Raw genomic sequence first — 18,564 nt, 5'->3', positions numbered from 1 at the left:
TTATAGATGTCCATTTCATGTCTTCTAATGGATCATTAGTTCTTCTAGCCATGTCTATTGGATTGAAGGGAGCAGCCTGAACATTCTTGAGGGCCTCTTCCGCAACACCGAGGAAATATTCATTAAATTTGTTCGGTGTAACCGAAACTGTCGTTACATTTGTACCCGACCTTTCTTGCCTAATTACCTTCCAGTCAGCAGAACACTTGTTCACTGCTGACTGCCTTCAATAAAAGCAGAATTTTTCTTTAGTTTAGCTTTGTCTTATTTTATACTGATACTTTTTCTAGCAGCGCTATAGACTTGCTTAGCCTCCAAGCTTCTTGTTGCCTTGGCAAAGTCCCGGTGAGACATTAGTCTCTCCCGCATCACTTTGAGTTCAGCGGTAAACCATTTAGGTCTTGTAGGTCTGGTGTTTCGAGCCCTAAGAATCACTCCAGGAAAAGAAAAATGAAATCCATTCATAAAAACGATTACCCGAGTTAAACCCTCAAGTACAGCTAGCTGGGAATGGTTGACCTCGAAGCGGCTGGGGTTTTTCATACTCGCTTTTGTTTTGTTACTGACAGTTTGATATTCATTTCTCAAAGTATGTGTAAAACATGTATGTTTGAATGCAAAATATTTATTTTAACTGTATTATATTTTTATTAGACTGCCACTCCTATTGTTTAATCAGAACGGTGAAAGGATCAATAAGCAATGCTTTCTATAAAATGCTATATAAATTAACACACGTGTTTTAAATTCAATTCAACTGTTTGTATACCTCTATTTAAAATAGAAAAAATCAGCTTCGACCTAAATCACATAAAAGATAGGGTTGTCTGTAGCCCAATACATTTCAAAGAATTCATTGGCAAAAATTATCTATTTAAAATATTTGCTTTAATTCATATTAGTAATTACTTTACTAGTATGTTGGCATTTTTATAACACATGTGCTGCACTGATGCTTCCTCTAGATGAATCAGTTCAGTTTGGGTTTCAAATTGAAAAGTCCCTTCGATGAAGAAGGTATCGATAAAAAAGATATAGTCCACTTCCCATCGGATCTTGTTTGCTTTCCTTGCCCTTATTTTGGCAGCTCCTTCTATTTTGACAAGTGGTTTGTCCTTCCGCCCCATCACGTGGTTGTAATTAGGCCTTCAGCAGCAGGGTCGCAAGTATAGATTTTGACCTACAAACATGGTTCACCCTCTCTACTCTCTGTCATATTCAATAAAGTAAAATGCTTTTGTAGCCATCTTAAAACATGTTTTAAGAGTTACTATTTCATTTAATTCCAACCTTAAAAATACATTAGTAAAATATATAGGTCACTTTTAACTTGACACAGTGTTTCAATTATCTATTTAATTATTTTATATGAAATCAAGAAAACACACAAAGGAGTTCAACTCCTAACAACATTTTTAACCTAGCACCACACCTCTCCGCCTTGGAGTCTCTAACCTTTTAATTGAAATTAATATATGTTCCTTCTACTCTTGTAAAATTTCCATAGTAAACGAATACATAACCCTTTACAATGATTTCAACATCCCTAATTTAAATGTATTTCCAATAATTTGCATATGTCCCAAAATTACTTGTTACCTTTTACTAATTCTTCTTTCTTCCTAAGAAACAACTTAATTAAAATTTTATCTTCAGTTGTATGTTTTTTCCTTGTGTTTTGAATATTTTATTTTATTTTGTTATGTGGTTATGTTAATTGTCACTACGCTCTGACTAAAATTTAATATAACAAACCTGACGAGACTAATTTCATTGCAGATTGCTCAATTCTAATCAATAAAGTTCTGGATTCTTTAAGAATTTAGAAACCTAAAAAGGTAACCGCGAAATGTTCCACACTAACTTTCATTTATTTCGCATTACAAAATGTTCAGATCAGTAAATTTTACTAAATTTGTGTATTTGTATATAGGCCTAATAATTCTAGAAGTAAACTTTTTAGAGCCGTCTAAAGGACTGACATTATAGGGTACACGTCCCTGATCAAGTAATTGGACCATATTGAGGTTAGTCGTTTTCTGTTATCAAGAACCCGGGAGGTACATCTTATAATCTGAGTTTTAAATATAAAAAAACTTTATAAGTGCGATTATTCTTGGTAGGAAGGTCCAAGAGACTTTGAACTTAGCACATGGGTTCTTTTTGGTCCAAGGAAGAATTGTTGATTTTGACGTCAAAAGGTTAAAGGACAGCAAAGGTCTGTCAGGTCCTTTTGATTTATTTATAAACGGAAAGACGGCGTTAAATTCAATAATAATATTAATAATAACAACGATTACGCAGTTATCACAAAGTTCTAAGTCTTAGAGAGCTGGTCTGGTTGAAGGGAAGAGAGAAAATTGCAATACACAGTAATAGTGATTTATTACAAACTTAATTCTATATTCATCGAATAAAATATGTACATCACAAGACTATATTTCTTTTAGACATTAAATAAATACAATATCGTTTACTTAATTATACTATTCATAACTTCCCCTAAATAATCGGTCATCGTAAACCCTTATAAACATTGGCACATTTTGGTTAGGTAAATATTAGAATGTATATGAAGCAAGTATTTACGATCAGTAGGACTTATGGACTATTTATTTGTTTACAATTTTATATATCAGGACTATGTACTAAATGAAAAATAATCTGTAATAGTAACAGGACAATTCGCCGATTTGACAATTAAAAATATTTACATGAATCCAGTTACTTTACGTTTTCAATATACTAATCCAAAGAGTTACAAACACACGTAACCTCTCTAGAGCATATTGTAAGGGTCAAAACAGGACTCTTTACATATACAGTTTTTCGAATGAACATGTGAATTTAGAATAGGCATACTACATCCTACAACCTACATCCTACTTAAACAGGTTCTTAATTTTTTGGGCACAAGATATTTATGGAAAAGCAAACAAATACGGTACTATGAAATAGTTCTGTGTTAAACTATCTTTCATGTTAATGATGAAATGACTATGTGCAAAATTCTGTGCTTCCTAATTGTGAGCTTGGTGAGAGGGAGCTTAATTTTTAATTAAATAACTCGAATGTATTTGTGTTTGAAATAAATTTTAAAATAAAAAAAATTATTTGGTTTTTACTGCAGTTAATTTATAATTTATTTGACCTGTAAGTTCTCTCCCTCAGAGAGAGAACTTACATTTATTTGGGCAGCCAGGTAACGTTGTTGCCTCAATTGAGTCATATTCACGCTAAAAATGTCAATTGCCTCAAAATAAGGATTGTCTTAGTACAAAATATGATAACAACAGTTTTAAAGCTTCTACTCTTATCAATAATTATTCATAATAATCACGATTTGTTAATGTTTCAATACCTGATAATAATACCCAGATAATTTAAATTACCAGACCTCGAAGATCAAGACACATATATATATTAATGATCGAAACATCTGGATCACATTTTAAAATGTTTTAATAATTAATTTGACCACTTAAAAAAATTAAACTATTCATGTAGGCTAATATCGGGGTATTGTAGATCCAAAAAGGTAGTAGGTAAAGGAAGCCAGTCCATGTTCACTAGGAGGAGTATCTATCTCTGATCTAATACTTATCTAACTAGCATAGCCTCACTAAACATCTGACAGTCTTATTTCACCGTAAAGTAATATTGTATTAAAACAATCTATTTTCACCTGACAGCAAGCAACACATTGTATACTATAATAGTCCGTACACAATATTATTCCGTACGGTAAATAAAATTCAAGAACCATACAACTAACCTATCTAGTTTAGTCCTTATACAAAATAATATTGCACGGTATTTATAACTCTCGTATACTTTCTGAATGGCTGGTAGAGGGGACTATAGCACCGTATACGTGTAGCGAGAAACACAGACGAGATAGGGCGCTATCCCAGCTGAAGAAGGGCGTCGGAGTACGCCTGGGGGTACCCCAGATGGTAGTGAGCAGGGGTGTTTAAGGTGGGAGATTCCTCGAGGGGGCTAGGGGGGTCAGGACCTCCCCTCGGTCGTTCGGGGGGCGGCGACAACTCCCAGGGAGACCTGGGCGATGGGTTTCCTGCATTCAGGCCTTGCTGGAAGCTGAAGGGCCACGTCTGTAACATCAAAATAGAATTTGCTTATTTAAACTGTTAAACACCTTCAGTAAGTACATATGTAAAATTACTTTCGAAGTACTTGGATTGTTGACTTTACCCAGCCTCTATATCTCGATGTCACACTGTACTGTCCATTAAAATGTGAACTGGTTCAGGGCAGAGACGTCCACCAGTACGACAGGCAGGAAGAACTTCAGAATTGAACAGCATATAACGACTATATTCGAGCACCTCAAACGAATCAAGGAATACAAACAATTCAAATTTCGATTAAGACACTTTTTTGTAAAAGGCATTTTTATCTTCTGTTGTGAATATCAAATGACACGGCCATATGGATAACACATTATACCACTACCTAAAAATTATAAGAATGTTGAGTCACTAATCATGTTTTATCAAGAATTGCTTAAATTAAGACCTCTACAGAATTGAAGTGCATAGTTAAAGGATAACACTAAACCTAAACGTAAGTATACATCTCAACAAAAAATGCATCTATTTAACTTAGGGATGGGTCGATCCATCGATTGTTAGCGGTATCGAGATATCGATGGTTCTCGATACTGAGGCCCTTATAATTTTGAAGACTCTGTTGATGAGTTAACGATGGGCCGCTTGGATGAAAATGATCATTCATTTTATTAATATATTATTTTATTTATATATTATATTTTATATATATTAATATTCTCTGGTTTCAGGAAAATGGAAAATATAAATATATTGTTAGGTTTACACATTAATATGTGGAATTGACTGTTCCTATGATAAATTAAATTAGGTTTAGTTTATAGATCTTTAATCAATATTATTAAATGACGCTTGCAATACAATTTTGTCAATTTTATTGTTTCACTGCAATAAAGAATTATTATTATTAAATGTTTGGGAGCGGCTTGATAAATCTTCGTAAAGGCAATATCCTTATCAACACTGGTAAATAATAAAGATATTGGTAGTTAATAATATGTTTTGGAGGAAAGGGTACCAACTTTCAGTGATGCCAAATTACTAGCACCACTTGAGTATACTTCCGAGGCTACGCAAGCAGTTTCCTATTCAAACTCAAAAAGTGGCTAACAATAATAATAATAATAATAAACGAATAAATATAATAAACAACAAATTTACCACCGGCTTCAACCAAGTTTCAACAACGAAATAACTTTAAAAAGGAAAAATAGAAATTTATTTATATTTAGGCTTGGTTACTCAGATTTAAATTTAGCTCATGTGCGATTATAACATTCTTAAATTTATTATAATTTATTTGAATTAGGTTAAGGGGCCGGTTCTAAATGATAAATTCCTTTTTGGTTGAGGATATATTCCAAATGATTTTTATTGTATTGAATCGCATTTGCAGATAATGGTCAAAAATAAAATTTTGGTGAACAATATCAAAACTATGTTTAGTCTTTATACCTCTAGAGAGCGATTGTATTGCCGATATAGTTTTTGGGACAAAATTTACAGGGATATGTAGACATACCCTGGAATAAGAGAACTAATACAGTTAAAACACGTCTACTTGCGGCGCTTACACTCCAATTTGACTATACAGGATAGAATGAAAAATACTTATTTTCCAGCTGTGCCTCACTCTTCAATACACCTACACTGGTGCTTAATCTCTTCACTGTACGTTAAACTGATTTCGAGAGAATAAGTGGACAAACATATACGGGTACACACTCAAACAGACAAAGATATAAACCTTTTAAACTGCCCCGATTTAGTAGTTGGTCGAGTTTTAGCGAAGTATAATACTGGAGAGGCTAGAAAATTTAATTACTTTCTGTCTGTTTGTAACATATCTCAAAAACTAAAGGACCTGTATTCTTGAAACTTTGCACAAGTTTCATTTTTATAAAAGAAACACTGAGTTTGATGATGGTTCATGCCACTCTATTTTGGAGTGTCCCAAGACATAATGTTCCACCGTTAGAGAAACGCCAAAACGATTTAGAGGTTATGTTTTTGGATTATCAAAAAAGAATCCAAGAACAATGGCACATAGTTATTTCCCAAATTATAAGGATCGCAATATCGAGAATCATCGATACCTCGATACCGCTAAAAATCGATGGATCGACCAAATTAAATAGATGCATTTTTAGGTGCATACTAACGTTTAGTGTTTTCCTTTGACCAACTCCTTCAACTAGTATGGATCTTAATTTAAGTATTTATTGATAAAACATGATTAGTGACTCAACATTTGTTGTAACTTTCAGGTAGCGGTATAATGTGTTATCGATATGGCCGTGCCATTTGATATTCACAATAAGAAGATAAGCTATATCAGAATAGACTAGTCTATCTTATAAACAAATTAATCTGGACTGTCAAACTCAAATAAACATACCCAAATTTTACTATCATGTGTTTCCTTCCTGAAGTGCGTGTCAGTGCAAACTTGTTGTGATCTGCTTATTGTATACTCATGATTGATAGTATAGTAAAATATTATATTTCGGAAAAAAGATTCTCAAGATATCGTGCGGACATATACTGATAGGCGAGTTTTTGCGTAGTGACTGTTTTGAGTAGTTTATTTTGTTATTAATGATCTTTCAATGGTTGTTTGTTTTTGTTTTACATCTTTATTTTATCTGCATTTCTGTTACCCTCTATAAAATTTACGACAGCATTTACATAAATCTATATAGCCTACGCTAAAACGTTCAAGTATAACAAATATGCTATAACAATAAATTTCACAACTTCAAACTTTTGTTTCTGAAAATATGCTTTATAGCTTAGATATGATAATATTATAGCTTAGCTACAAGATAGGTCTACAATCTTAGCTTAGCTACCATCTCTATTGTGTAATACTGTCGAGAAAAACACGAAGAAAAGTCTTTTCTATTGGATTCTTACAGTATTTGTTTTAGCTGGCATGATAGCCGGCATTGGACCATCCATATACTGCAATGGAACAGACACAATAATCTAAGAAAACATAAATATAGAATATGTATTGATATTTTCAAAACGTTAATAGTTTGTTGTTGGTAAAATGAGACTCATTATATGTTAAATTTAACACAAAACGTGATTTGACTTGTGTGTCGCGCGCGTTTATTAGTACCTACTTTAGATTTAACATTTTCAGATTTTCTACGTATTGTCTAAAAATGAAACCATTCAATGATAAATCACTGAAATTATTCATTTCTTGTGTTCACATTATATATTAGTTTTAAAACCTAGTGTAACGTATAACGTATAACTGAATAACAAATACACCCGTACAGAGCTATCGAAGATGCGGATAGACAGACGGACGGAACCTCCCTTTGACGTATTAACTCCAAAACCATTACAATTCTTCCTTGGAACAAGAGAAACCTATTTACAAAATTTGAGGTCGTGAGGTCCTTTCTGCTAACAGTTAACAGACGGACTGCCTTTTGAACTTTTAATCCCAAAATCAATAGGTTCCTTCCTTGGCCCAAGAGAAACTCATGTACAATGTCTCGTCTATAAGACCTTTCTGTTAAGAGTTTATGCATTCAGTACTTTTCTGAAATGAACTTGAAAACAAACCAGTCCAAATCGAATGTTGTACATTTCTGTCTTAGGCAGATGAGCTTTCAGAACGGTCAGCTGTAATAATTGTAGATTCTAGTATTCAAAGTTTCTAGGATTATTCCTTGACAGTGGATTGACTTGGGATGGCCACGTCGACAATATCTGTGTTGGAATTTCAGCAGGCATATACCCCTTGCGCCACCTAGCAAAGTTATGTTCCCTAAAGTTTGTTAAAAGGTCTAATATGGCCTAATTCATCCGCACTTCACGTATGTAGCGAGATTTTGGAGAGGGTGTGCCAAAAAGTATTTGAGCGAGTCTTCAGACTCTAAAAAGCTGGCAGAATAATTGAAAAGTTAAATTATAGAGTCGTGCAGGAAATCTTTTAGGGAGCTTGAATGTTTAACTTTGCCCTGACTCTGCAATAGCCATACTGTAAAATTTACATATAAAATAGCTTTAGTTACTTATACTTTTGGCTTTCCAAGGTATAAGACTTTTGCATCTATTTGTGGATTGCTCGGCAGTAGTTTTGTTCCATTGTTAGTCCTGTTATTTAAAGCGCACATAGCGTTATTATGCTATATTTCTTCATAGTTCCAATCCGTTTTAATCTTATAACAATCACTAATTTTTATACACTTTTTTAATGTTGAGAATACTCAACTATTGTCAGACTTGATTCAATATAACATGTGTTTAATTGTTTTTTTTTTGTAATGTAGACTATTTATAATCGCTGCCCTTCGTCTGCCACAGTTAAGTATTGGATCCAATATCTTCTCATAGACTTATACGTAATCTTCTACTGAAACTTTGAAGTTAGCTTACCGAAAGAAAGAAATTGTTTTTGAGCAGATTTTTCAGATCCCCGTGATAAGGAAAGACAACGTAAATTAAAAAACAGCTGTTGTTTGTACAGGATGACAAAATTAATAGTTTTTTAGAGCAAATCGATGTTTATAAAACAGGCTTTACTGTGCAGTGTTATATAAAATTTAATGTTTTAAGATTTAAAAGGTTATAACAAAAGAACGAATTTTGAAGATGAAAGGGTAGTATGTTATACCAATATATAAATATTGGTAAAGGAACATTATTGCGAACCAAACATAACTACAGTACTATATTTTGAACTTGAAGTATACAACAAAATTTTTAAAAGATAAATATTATTTAAGCAACGATTTAGGTTGTATTCTAAATAATGCTCCAGAGAAAGAAAACGCTCTCAGTCAAACCGGGGGTCGACACCAGTAAAACTTCTGTTTACGCTCCTAGCCTTTGTTGACACCCGAGTCGAACCCCTTTGAGGCGAAGTTCCCGTATTCCTAGTACTTATACATTTCAAACAAACGAAACAAGTCCAGCTGGACCCACTTGGTCGGTCAGTTACAAGCTGCAGCCGCCATCTTGTACGGTAACTGTTACATGCTGCTGGCTGCCGCTATTTGTTTATCGCTGGCGCTTCGCCATCGTCTCCAGGTGGGACTTATCACACGTTCCCCTCCCAGCAACAGTCACGGGTATTGTCCTCATCATGATATCGGATCGCAAAGAATTTCATGTGGGTGACGGCTCGTGCGGTCGGGATTTATTTTCGTGCCTCGGCCGAGTGGTTCGATGCTCCTAGGCGATTTAGGCTTGTCGGCAACTCTTGCATGACACTGATCCCCAATTCTCTCACTGAGATTTTTTAGGAAATGATGTTTGTGTTGATGTTGGAACTATGAAATGATGTTGATGATTAGGAATTGATGTTGATGTTCGCATAAGAGATTCTTTAAGGTTTGATATATTTTCCTACCTTGTCACGTATAGTGCTGATTACGCGTAAGACTGATATGATCTGTAAGACATCTGCGTGTTATAGATGCCTGTGTGAGTTGGTTTGAATACTCCATAGGAAGTCAAATATTGACATATTTTCCATTGATTAAGGAGGCTGTCCAAAGAGAAATGCTGATCCGACATCATCGATCCTCTAGCGCAGCATCTGGTCATCACAGATCACGAAGTTCTCGAACGTAAATTTAGACTGCTGTTAAACGTTGCGGACTGCACCAACCAGTTTTTGGTTAGAATTTGGTTTGTTTGAATTTTTCAAGAAAACTTTTATCGTAGCCCATTAACACATTCCTGAAGCTGGACTAAGTATTTTTTGCCATTCTAAGAGGAGTGGTTGGCACTTTAGTTTAGGGATATCTTATAATCAGGCTGAAAGAAAAACTGTTGAACATAAAGACATGCATTTCTTACAGTATGAACATGAAAGACAACTGGAAAGATTAATATGTATTATATAATATTATGTTCTTGATAAAAAACTAATTTCCATAAGACAAAATTATTAAAATCATGCAATTTTCTTAAATTATATTTAATAACAAAGCAATTTTATGAAGTCATAAATTAATAAAAACATGTCACTTTTTACGACTCGTGTAATCCAGTTGTATTTATTTAGGGCTAATTAAAGAATAGCGTACTTAAATTGAGTTTTTAATTTAAATGCTTTTTATATCTTTTGGAGTCATTATAAAACGTTTTTATCTATTCATTAGACTACTTTTTATCTATTCAGGGAAGTTATTTTAGGACTATTAATTAAAATTGTGTTAAATTCCGAACCAAAATCATTATGCACCACCTTATTAAAATCACGAACAAGGTTCTTCAAGGAAGCCTTGGAATTTAAATCCGAAATAAGTTATCAGAGGAAAAAGCTCTGTAAACCTTTAGAAATTTTAACAGTTTTTTAGATAACTGAGTGTTGAATGTGTTAATCAGCTGATTAATAACTTGTTCATTTGCAACTATCTTAAACTAAAGTTTTGTTATCTCTTTTAAGCCGCAGCTCTTGGCTATATTGCCTTGTCTAATAGGTCACTTTGGCTTATTCCTGTCTGATTGGACCTCCCGGGATTTTAACCCGTGATTTTTCAATTATAGTTTCGTGACTATATCCACTAGTCTACGGAGGAGGACGAAACAAAAGTTTTAGAACTTTATTCACTGTAACAAATTTAATTACCGTATTAGCATTTAAGTGCCTTATAATATTTGCACCAGCTGATCATCAGTCGCGTGTGGAGTATAATGTATATATATTACATATAAGGTAGTATATACTCTACAATAAAAATGCTATTGAAACCTGTTTTTGAAAATGGTTGTAGGTTTTCTAATTTGGATGATTTAACAACAAAAGCTTAAATCAGCACAATTTTATTTAACGTTTGTTTAACACTGTACCATTTTTAATTGATTAAGACTCGAATGATTTATACTGTGGTTGAAAGACCGTATTGGGTCTCAAACGAAGTACGTTAATAGCTTGTATTTAGTCATCTGCGAAAATGTAATGTTCTTGGATTAAAACACATATTTTATTATTAACGGAATATTTATTACGACATTCTCAAACAGACTGTTCATTGCCAATTAATCCAGAGCACGGTCAATTTTGAAAAACTGTAAGGATGTTAATTTTGTTACATGACTAAAATATATGTTTTGTTATATGTTGGTCAAATATTATTAATTTATTAGTTAGAGTACTCTGATATTTTTATTTATCAAATATTAATCCTTTACCTAGCATGTACCCATTTAGATAGATCCTGACGGATACTATCTCAGTATATGTCACACACTCACTGTATGCTGCCAAGAAAAGATGAATTATCTAGTACAATGGAGTAGTGCAGTGGGTACGGCTGTTATTGCAAGATAATAGAATCAAGCAACGTCGAGTGTGGCTGCTGCTTGGATGAGTAACCGCTGAGTGATCCTTGCAAGCAGCTCGCCTGTCCGGCCATTGGTGTTGGTTCGGAAGTCACATTTAAGCCATTAGTCCCTAGATTAAGTGTTAGAGAGGACTTCCTAACCTTAACTTCGCCTGGTAAAATAAGACATTATTTTACTTTACTTTTTCAATATTGGTTAACAAAAGTCAGCTTTTCATGTAGGAAATTTTTGTTGGGACACTTACGTATAAAAGCATTTAAATTATCGTATAACAACACAACGACAACCGATTTGTCATTGATCAATCTGAATGGCCGTATTGATACATTTGCGTATTTATTGTTCACATCAGTCACCAAAAGAATTTATTAGGTAACATAAAATTCGGAACACATGCGATAGTAGGCTGACCTAGACCGGCCCGCCGCCCGTCTTGTTAGCGGGGGAGAGGCGTCCGTCGCTGGGTCCGGGGTTGTACAAAAACAGCGATCTCGAGTAAAAACATGTGAACAGTCCTAAATCACATTTCACAGTGTAAGGGTATGTTTCTGAAACTGAAAGGGATCAAACCTAAATAAATAACGTTTAACTGAGACTTGCGTAAACTTTCTCACCGAGAACAACGCTATGGGTCTAGGGGAACAAGTTCTGGTTAAATTTGTAGCTAAATAAATAATTAGTGTCGTGACTAATGTTATTATTGTAAGAATCAAGATGGCGAACATCCAGTTTATATTGAAAAAAAATTATTCGAATTGGATAACGTGGTGTTACGTATCGACTGTACGGTATTATGGTGAAATATTGATCATCATGAGCCAAACATGTTTATAAGAAATCCTGTATAATTCAAAAACTGTATAAATAAAATATCATAACCGTCGATATTATGATATACCCAGCTCATAGCAAATTCCAACTATCCAGTTTACTGATATGGAATCAGGAAATCGCCAGCAGCTTTTCATGTTAAGTAAAATAGTCCAGATATTCCAAGGCGGTCAATGTTGGGAACTAGAGTCCAGATACGCCAAGGAGGTAATTGTTGGACGAAATACAGTTACGTCATTGCGGTAACTGCTGCAAACTACAGTACGGTTACGCCAAGGCGGTAATTACTGTAAACTACAGTACGGTTACGTCATGGCGGTAGCTGCTGTAAACTACATTACGGATACGTCATGGCGGTAACTGCTGCAAACTACAGTACGGTTACGCCAAGGCGGTAATTACTGTAAACTACAGTAATACAGTACGGTAAACGGTACGGTTACGTGCTGGCGATAACTACTACAGTACGGTTACATAACTGAAACTACAGTACCGAAGGCGTAATTACTGTAAACTACAGTACGGTAAATTACTGTAAACTACAGTACGGTTACGTGGCGGTACGTAAACTGTACGGTACGTCATGCTACAGTACAGTCATGGCGGTAATTACTGTAAACTACAGTACGGTTACGGTAACTACGTACATACAAACTGCTGCAAACTACAGTACTAAAGGCGGTAATACTGTAAACTACAGTACGGTTACGTCATTAACTGCTGCTGTACGTCTGTGTACACGGTAACTAGTACATAATTACTGCTACAGTACGGTTACGTCATCAAACTACAGTTCGGTTACGGTAATTACTGTACTACAGTACGGTTACGTCATGGCGGTAATTACTGTAAACTACAGTACGGTTACTCATGGCGGTAACTACTGTAAACTACAGTACGGTTACGCCAAGGCGGTAATTACTGTAAACTACAGTACGGTTACGTCATGGCGGTAGCTGCTGTAAACTATAGTACGGTTACACCAAGGCGGTAATTACTGTAAACTACAGTACGGTTACGTCATGGCGGTAACTGCTGCAAACTACAGTACGGTTACGCCAAGGCAGTAATTACTGTAAACTACAGTACGGTTACGTCATGGCGGTAGCTGCTGTAAACTATAGTACGGTTACGCCAAGGCGGTAATTACTGTAAACTACAGTACGGTTACGTCATGGCGGTAACTGCTGCAAACTACAGTACGGTTACGCCAAGGCGGTAATTACTATAAACTACAGTACGGTTACGTCATGGCGGTAACTGCTGAAAAACTATAGTACGGTTACACCAAGGCGGTAAGAGTCGTGTAAAATTGCCTTCAGGGAGCTTCGATTTCTAACCTTACCCAGCTTCTATATTCTCGACGTCACCCTCTACTGCCGATTGAAATGTGAACTGGTTCGGGGCTGGGACGTCCATCAGTACGAGACCAGAGGCAGGAGCAACTTCAGAAATGAACAGCATAGAACGGCTATGTTCGAACACTTGCCATCTCAAATGGGTGAAAAGTTAATCAATAAGCTAGCTGGAGATATCAAACGAATTAATGAACCCAAATATTTCAAATCTCGATTAAGACACTTTTTATTGTCAAAGGCATTTTACTCCGTTGATGAGTTTAGGATGGGCCGCTGGGATGAAAATTAGCATTTTATTATTATTATTTTATTTATCCTTTTCTGATATCCAAAACATGCAAAACACAATATATTGTTACGTTCACTAATTAGTATGTGGAATTGACTGTGCCTATGATAAGATAGGTTTTCAGTTCATAGATTTTTTAAAATCAATATGTTGAAATGACGCTTGCAATGCAATTTTGTTAATTGCTTTACTGCAATAAAGAATTATTATTATTATTATTACGCCAAGGCGGTAATTACTGTAAACTACAGTACGGTTACGCCATGGCGGTAACTGCTGCAAACTACAGTACGGTTACGCCAAGGCGGTAATTACTGTAAACTACAGTACGGTTACGCCAAGGCGGTAACTGCTGCAAACTACAGTTCAGATACGCCAAGGAGGTAACTGCTGCAAACTATAGTATGGATACTCCAAGGCGGTAAATGTTACGAGGTAGTGTCCGGATACGCCAATGCGGTTACTGCTGTAAACTACAACTACACTACGGTTACGACAAGGCGGGTGTTTACTGTAAACTTACATTACGGTTACGCCATGGCGGTAACTGCTGCAAACTATAGTACGGTTACGCCAAGGCGGTAATTACTGTAAACTACAGTACGGTTACGCCAAGGCGGTAACTGCTGCAAACTACAGTTCAGATACGCCAAGGAGGTAACTGCTGCAAACTACAGTTCGGATACGCCAAAGAGGTAACTGCTGCAAACTATAGTATGGATACTCCAAGGCGGTAAATGTTACGAGGTAGTGTCCGGATACGCCAATGCGGTTACTGCTGTAAACTACACTACGGTTACGCCAAGGCGGTAATTACTGTAAACTACATTACGGTTACGCCAAGGCGGTAACTGCTGCAAACTATAGTACGGTTACGCCAAGGCGGTAATTACTGTAAACTACAGTACGGTTACGCCAAGGCGGTAACTGCTGCAAACTACAGTTCGGATACGCCAAGGAGGTAACTGCTGCAAACTATAGTATGGATACTCCAAGGCGGTAAATGTTACGAGGTAGTGTCCGGATACGAATGCGGTTACTGCTGTGGTTACGCCAAGGCGGTAATTACTGTAAACTACATTACGGTTACGCCAAGGCGTTAACTGCTGTACAGTTCGGATACGCCAAAGAGGTAACTGCTGCAAACTATAGTACTGCTACGCTAATGCGGTTACTGCTGTAAACTACAGTACGGTTACGCCAAGGCGGTAACTGCTGCAAACTACAGTTACGGTTACGCCAAGGCGTAACTGCTGCAAAACTACAGTATCGGATACGCCAAGGCGGTAACTGCTGCAAACTAGGTAGTATGGATACTCCAAGGCGGTACTGTTACGACGTAGTGTACGGTACGCCAATGCGGTTACTGCTGCAAACTACACTACGGTTACGCCAAGGCGGTAATTACTGTAAACTACAGTACGGTTACGCCAAGGCGGTAACTGCTGCAAACTACAGTTCAGATACGCCAAGGAGGTAACTGCTGCAAACTATAGTATGGATACTCCAAGGCGGTAAATGTTACGAGGTAGTGTCCGGATACGCCAATGCGGTTACTGCTGTAAACTACACTACGGTTACGACAAGGCGGTATTTACTGTAAACTACATTACGGTTACGCCAAGGCGGTATCTGTTGCGAACTACAGTACGGATACGCCAATGCGGTTACTGCTGTAAACTACACTACGGTTACGCCACAAGGCGGTAACTGCTATGAACTATAGTACGGATCCGCTAAGGCATTAAATGTTGCAAACTAGAGTCCAGATATGCCAGTGCGATAACTGCTGTGATCTAGAGTAGTGTTAGTTTCAGTAGAAGTGGCTCGAGGAAAGGTAAAGATGGTTAAGACTTTTACAACTTACCAGGTTGAGAGGATGTATTGTGTTTTTGGCGTGATCCTCGTCTGACTCGTCATCCAGGCAGAGGACGGCTCTCAGGTGAGCGATGTAGGAAGTGGCGAGTCTCAGGGTGTCCAACTTAGACAACTTGGTGTCCGGTGGTACCCAGGGTAGAGTGGTTTTCAGCCGGCAGAACGCCCTGCTCAGGACTCGCATGCGCGCTCTCTCGCGGGCGTTGGCGGCGTTACGTTGTTGTGGCTTCTCCCGTGAATCTTCATCGTCGAGCTCTTCCTCGCTGAACGTCAACTTCGGCCTCGGCGGCGGCCGGCGCCTCGGCATCCCTAGAGGTGACAAAATCATCTCAGTTGACATATAAGGTCGTGTTTACATATGGGTTTTTTACCTAAGGGATACATAGGTTTTTATATCAATAGTATAATCTACAAGGAATAATAATGGATAGCCATTTGGAATAAATATATTAGTGCTCTTTGAAAAAGAACTGTTCCCATTTTTATCACAACTAAAGTACGGGTATTAATGAACATGGTAATTTCCCTATTATTTAAGTAGTTAGTTAAATAATACTAACACACAATAATGGATTATATAAGACTAATTTTAAGTACACCACCCCATGTGTCACATAACAGTTCCACTGGCACACAAAAGAGAAATTGTGTCATGAAGCTCAGCCAAATTCTATGGTTGTACATCCATCAGCTTAGAACATGGAACTTGATTTTACATGTGTAAATCGAGTTTGATGATTGAGGCAGTCCCTTTGGCACAATTACAGGGCAATGTTTAGTAATGTTTAAGCTTTTCTGAGAAAGCATAAACTATTTTCCACCAGGATACAGTCGAGAAAAAGCCCACGACTTCGAAATGTACTAAAGCTCATTACGTAACACAAGGTGTACTCCTGCTATGTTAATTCAAAGCATCTAATTCAAGAACAATTAATTTCTTAATAACTCACCGTGAAGTACAATACTAGTATGTGCATGTTTTGTAGAATTTATTGGCTGCTTTTTACATTTCATGTTGTATTTGGCTATCGAAATAAATATATCGTGCTCTATTATTATTGAAGTGAATTAATTTGTGCATACTGACTAATCATTGACTAGATTTGTGTCTTAAGCCTATATATTTGATGAATAGAATGTCAAAAAAGAAGTAAGATACAGCTGCTATGCGGGAAAGGTTTGTTTCTGACATATCATCCCGCAGCCAGGTTAATTCTAATGATGATGAAGTTGGCGAAATCCAATATAATATATATATATATATATATATATATATATATATATATATATATATATATATATATTGCAAGAAGCATTTTGAAAGGTTTGTGGCTGGTGTGCTGCATATATTTTTGCTATTTTAATTTTGTATGGTTTAAGTTAAAGTTTTGCTGGTAAAAAGAAACTGACAGCAAACAGTTGGCTTACGATTATTGTTGTATAATGTCACTAGCAAAATAATTAAAACATTAAAGCTCTTAATTATTGTACTTGATAATTAATGTACAAACTATTCTACTAGGACTATGGTTTTCAAGAATGACTTGCAATTTGATAGTAAGAATGACCCTGCTACTCAATTATACAGGAGTACAGTGATTATGAGGATAGGAGAGGGGATCTTAATACATATAACCTTCGAACCATTCAAGTTGTCAGTTCTCTGATAACCTCGTCTACAGAGTAAGTTCTAGATGTAGCGTGCGGTTAAATGGCATATATCTTGCTACGCTTATCAGGACTATTTAAGTATTACAGTGTACTGTAAACGGGCGTGGGAAGAAAAGGCTTAAACTCCTGGTTTACAATAGTTTATGATATTCAAAATATGCAGAATTTTGTATTCCACGTATTCGTTTAGATATCTTGAACAATATTGTTCAAAATAAAAATATTAGTATAAAATTTAAATAAATAAATAGAAAATCTTCAAAGTTTTTTTAAACATTATAAAATTAATGATAAGAAAACCCAACTACTTTATTAAAACTTCTAAGGCCTTAGAGAAATACAAAATCTGGAAATTGAAGAAATAATTAACGCATTTAATTATTATATTTTGAGTTAAAGAATTTAATTCACCATGAGAAACGAGGAAATGGCAATAAGGTCTCCAATGTCACCTTATTTTCCAAATCAGTTCAGAGTCCCACCAAGAACGTAGCCAGGAAAAAAATTAGGGAGGGCCATTTTGTTCCTTAAAAAGTTTTAATCCATTTCTTTCTTGAGAACATCTTTCAGCAGTACATGTCAGTAATACTGCATTATTTAAATAATAATAATCGTTTACTAAAAAAGTAATTGAAAAAAAAATTAAAAATTGGGGGGCTACGTCCTTGGGTCCAACAGACTCTCTACCTAGTGCCTCCTAAATAGTGCCTTTTTCGAAAAAGGTTCAATTGAAGATTGTGGTTCAGGAATTTATGTAACTTGATACTTAATTGTATTATTGGGCTTATAATCCAGATTTAAGTGCTGGGTTTTATCCAACTCATTCGTATTTAGAATGAAACTTGAAGATCATTGGATACCAAATATTAAGATTAGTATAATTTTCTTGAAAATAACATGTTGAAAAAAATTACAAACAATACAATTATATACGTATACACCCAAATGATGAACTTCTTCAAATTCTGTTTCAAATCGTGATGAAGTATAAACTTGTCCAAGACTGAAAAAACTAACATCATCTAAGTTCGGCCGGAATCATTTAAGCATAAGGATATCGTTACTTTAAACTTGTTTTAATTACATTTGTATGGATGTATGGATGTTATGGGAAATTTAACAACCACTACTT

The 18,564-nt window shown here is 35.8% G+C and overlaps 1 protein-coding gene across 1 annotated transcript in view; it reads right to left on the bottom strand.

Annotated features, from left to right (window-relative positions):
- Positions 1–2,368: 2,368 nt before the first annotated feature.
- Positions 2,369–18,564, bottom strand: part of LOC124353788 (transcription factor 21) — a 31,199-nt gene continuing 15,003 nt past the window's right edge. Inside the window, exons 2-3 of the mRNA XM_046803785.1 lie at positions 15,754–16,070; positions 2,369–4,112 (exon numbers count right to left, since the gene is read on the bottom strand). Of these exons, the coding sequence (XP_046659741.1) occupies positions 3,906–4,112; positions 15,754–16,068 (522 nt within the window). The 5' untranslated portion in view covers positions 16,069–16,070 and the 3' untranslated portion in view covers positions 2,369–3,905. The remainder of the gene's footprint in view (positions 4,113–15,753; positions 16,071–18,564) is intronic.

The sequence above is a fragment of the Homalodisca vitripennis genome, chromosome 2, assembly GCF_021130785.1.
Source record: "Homalodisca vitripennis isolate AUS2020 chromosome 2, UT_GWSS_2.1, whole genome shotgun sequence".
Classification (NCBI taxonomy): domain Eukaryota; kingdom Metazoa; phylum Arthropoda; class Insecta; order Hemiptera; family Cicadellidae; genus Homalodisca; species Homalodisca vitripennis.
This window is presented reverse-complemented; position numbering and strand designations above follow the sequence as displayed.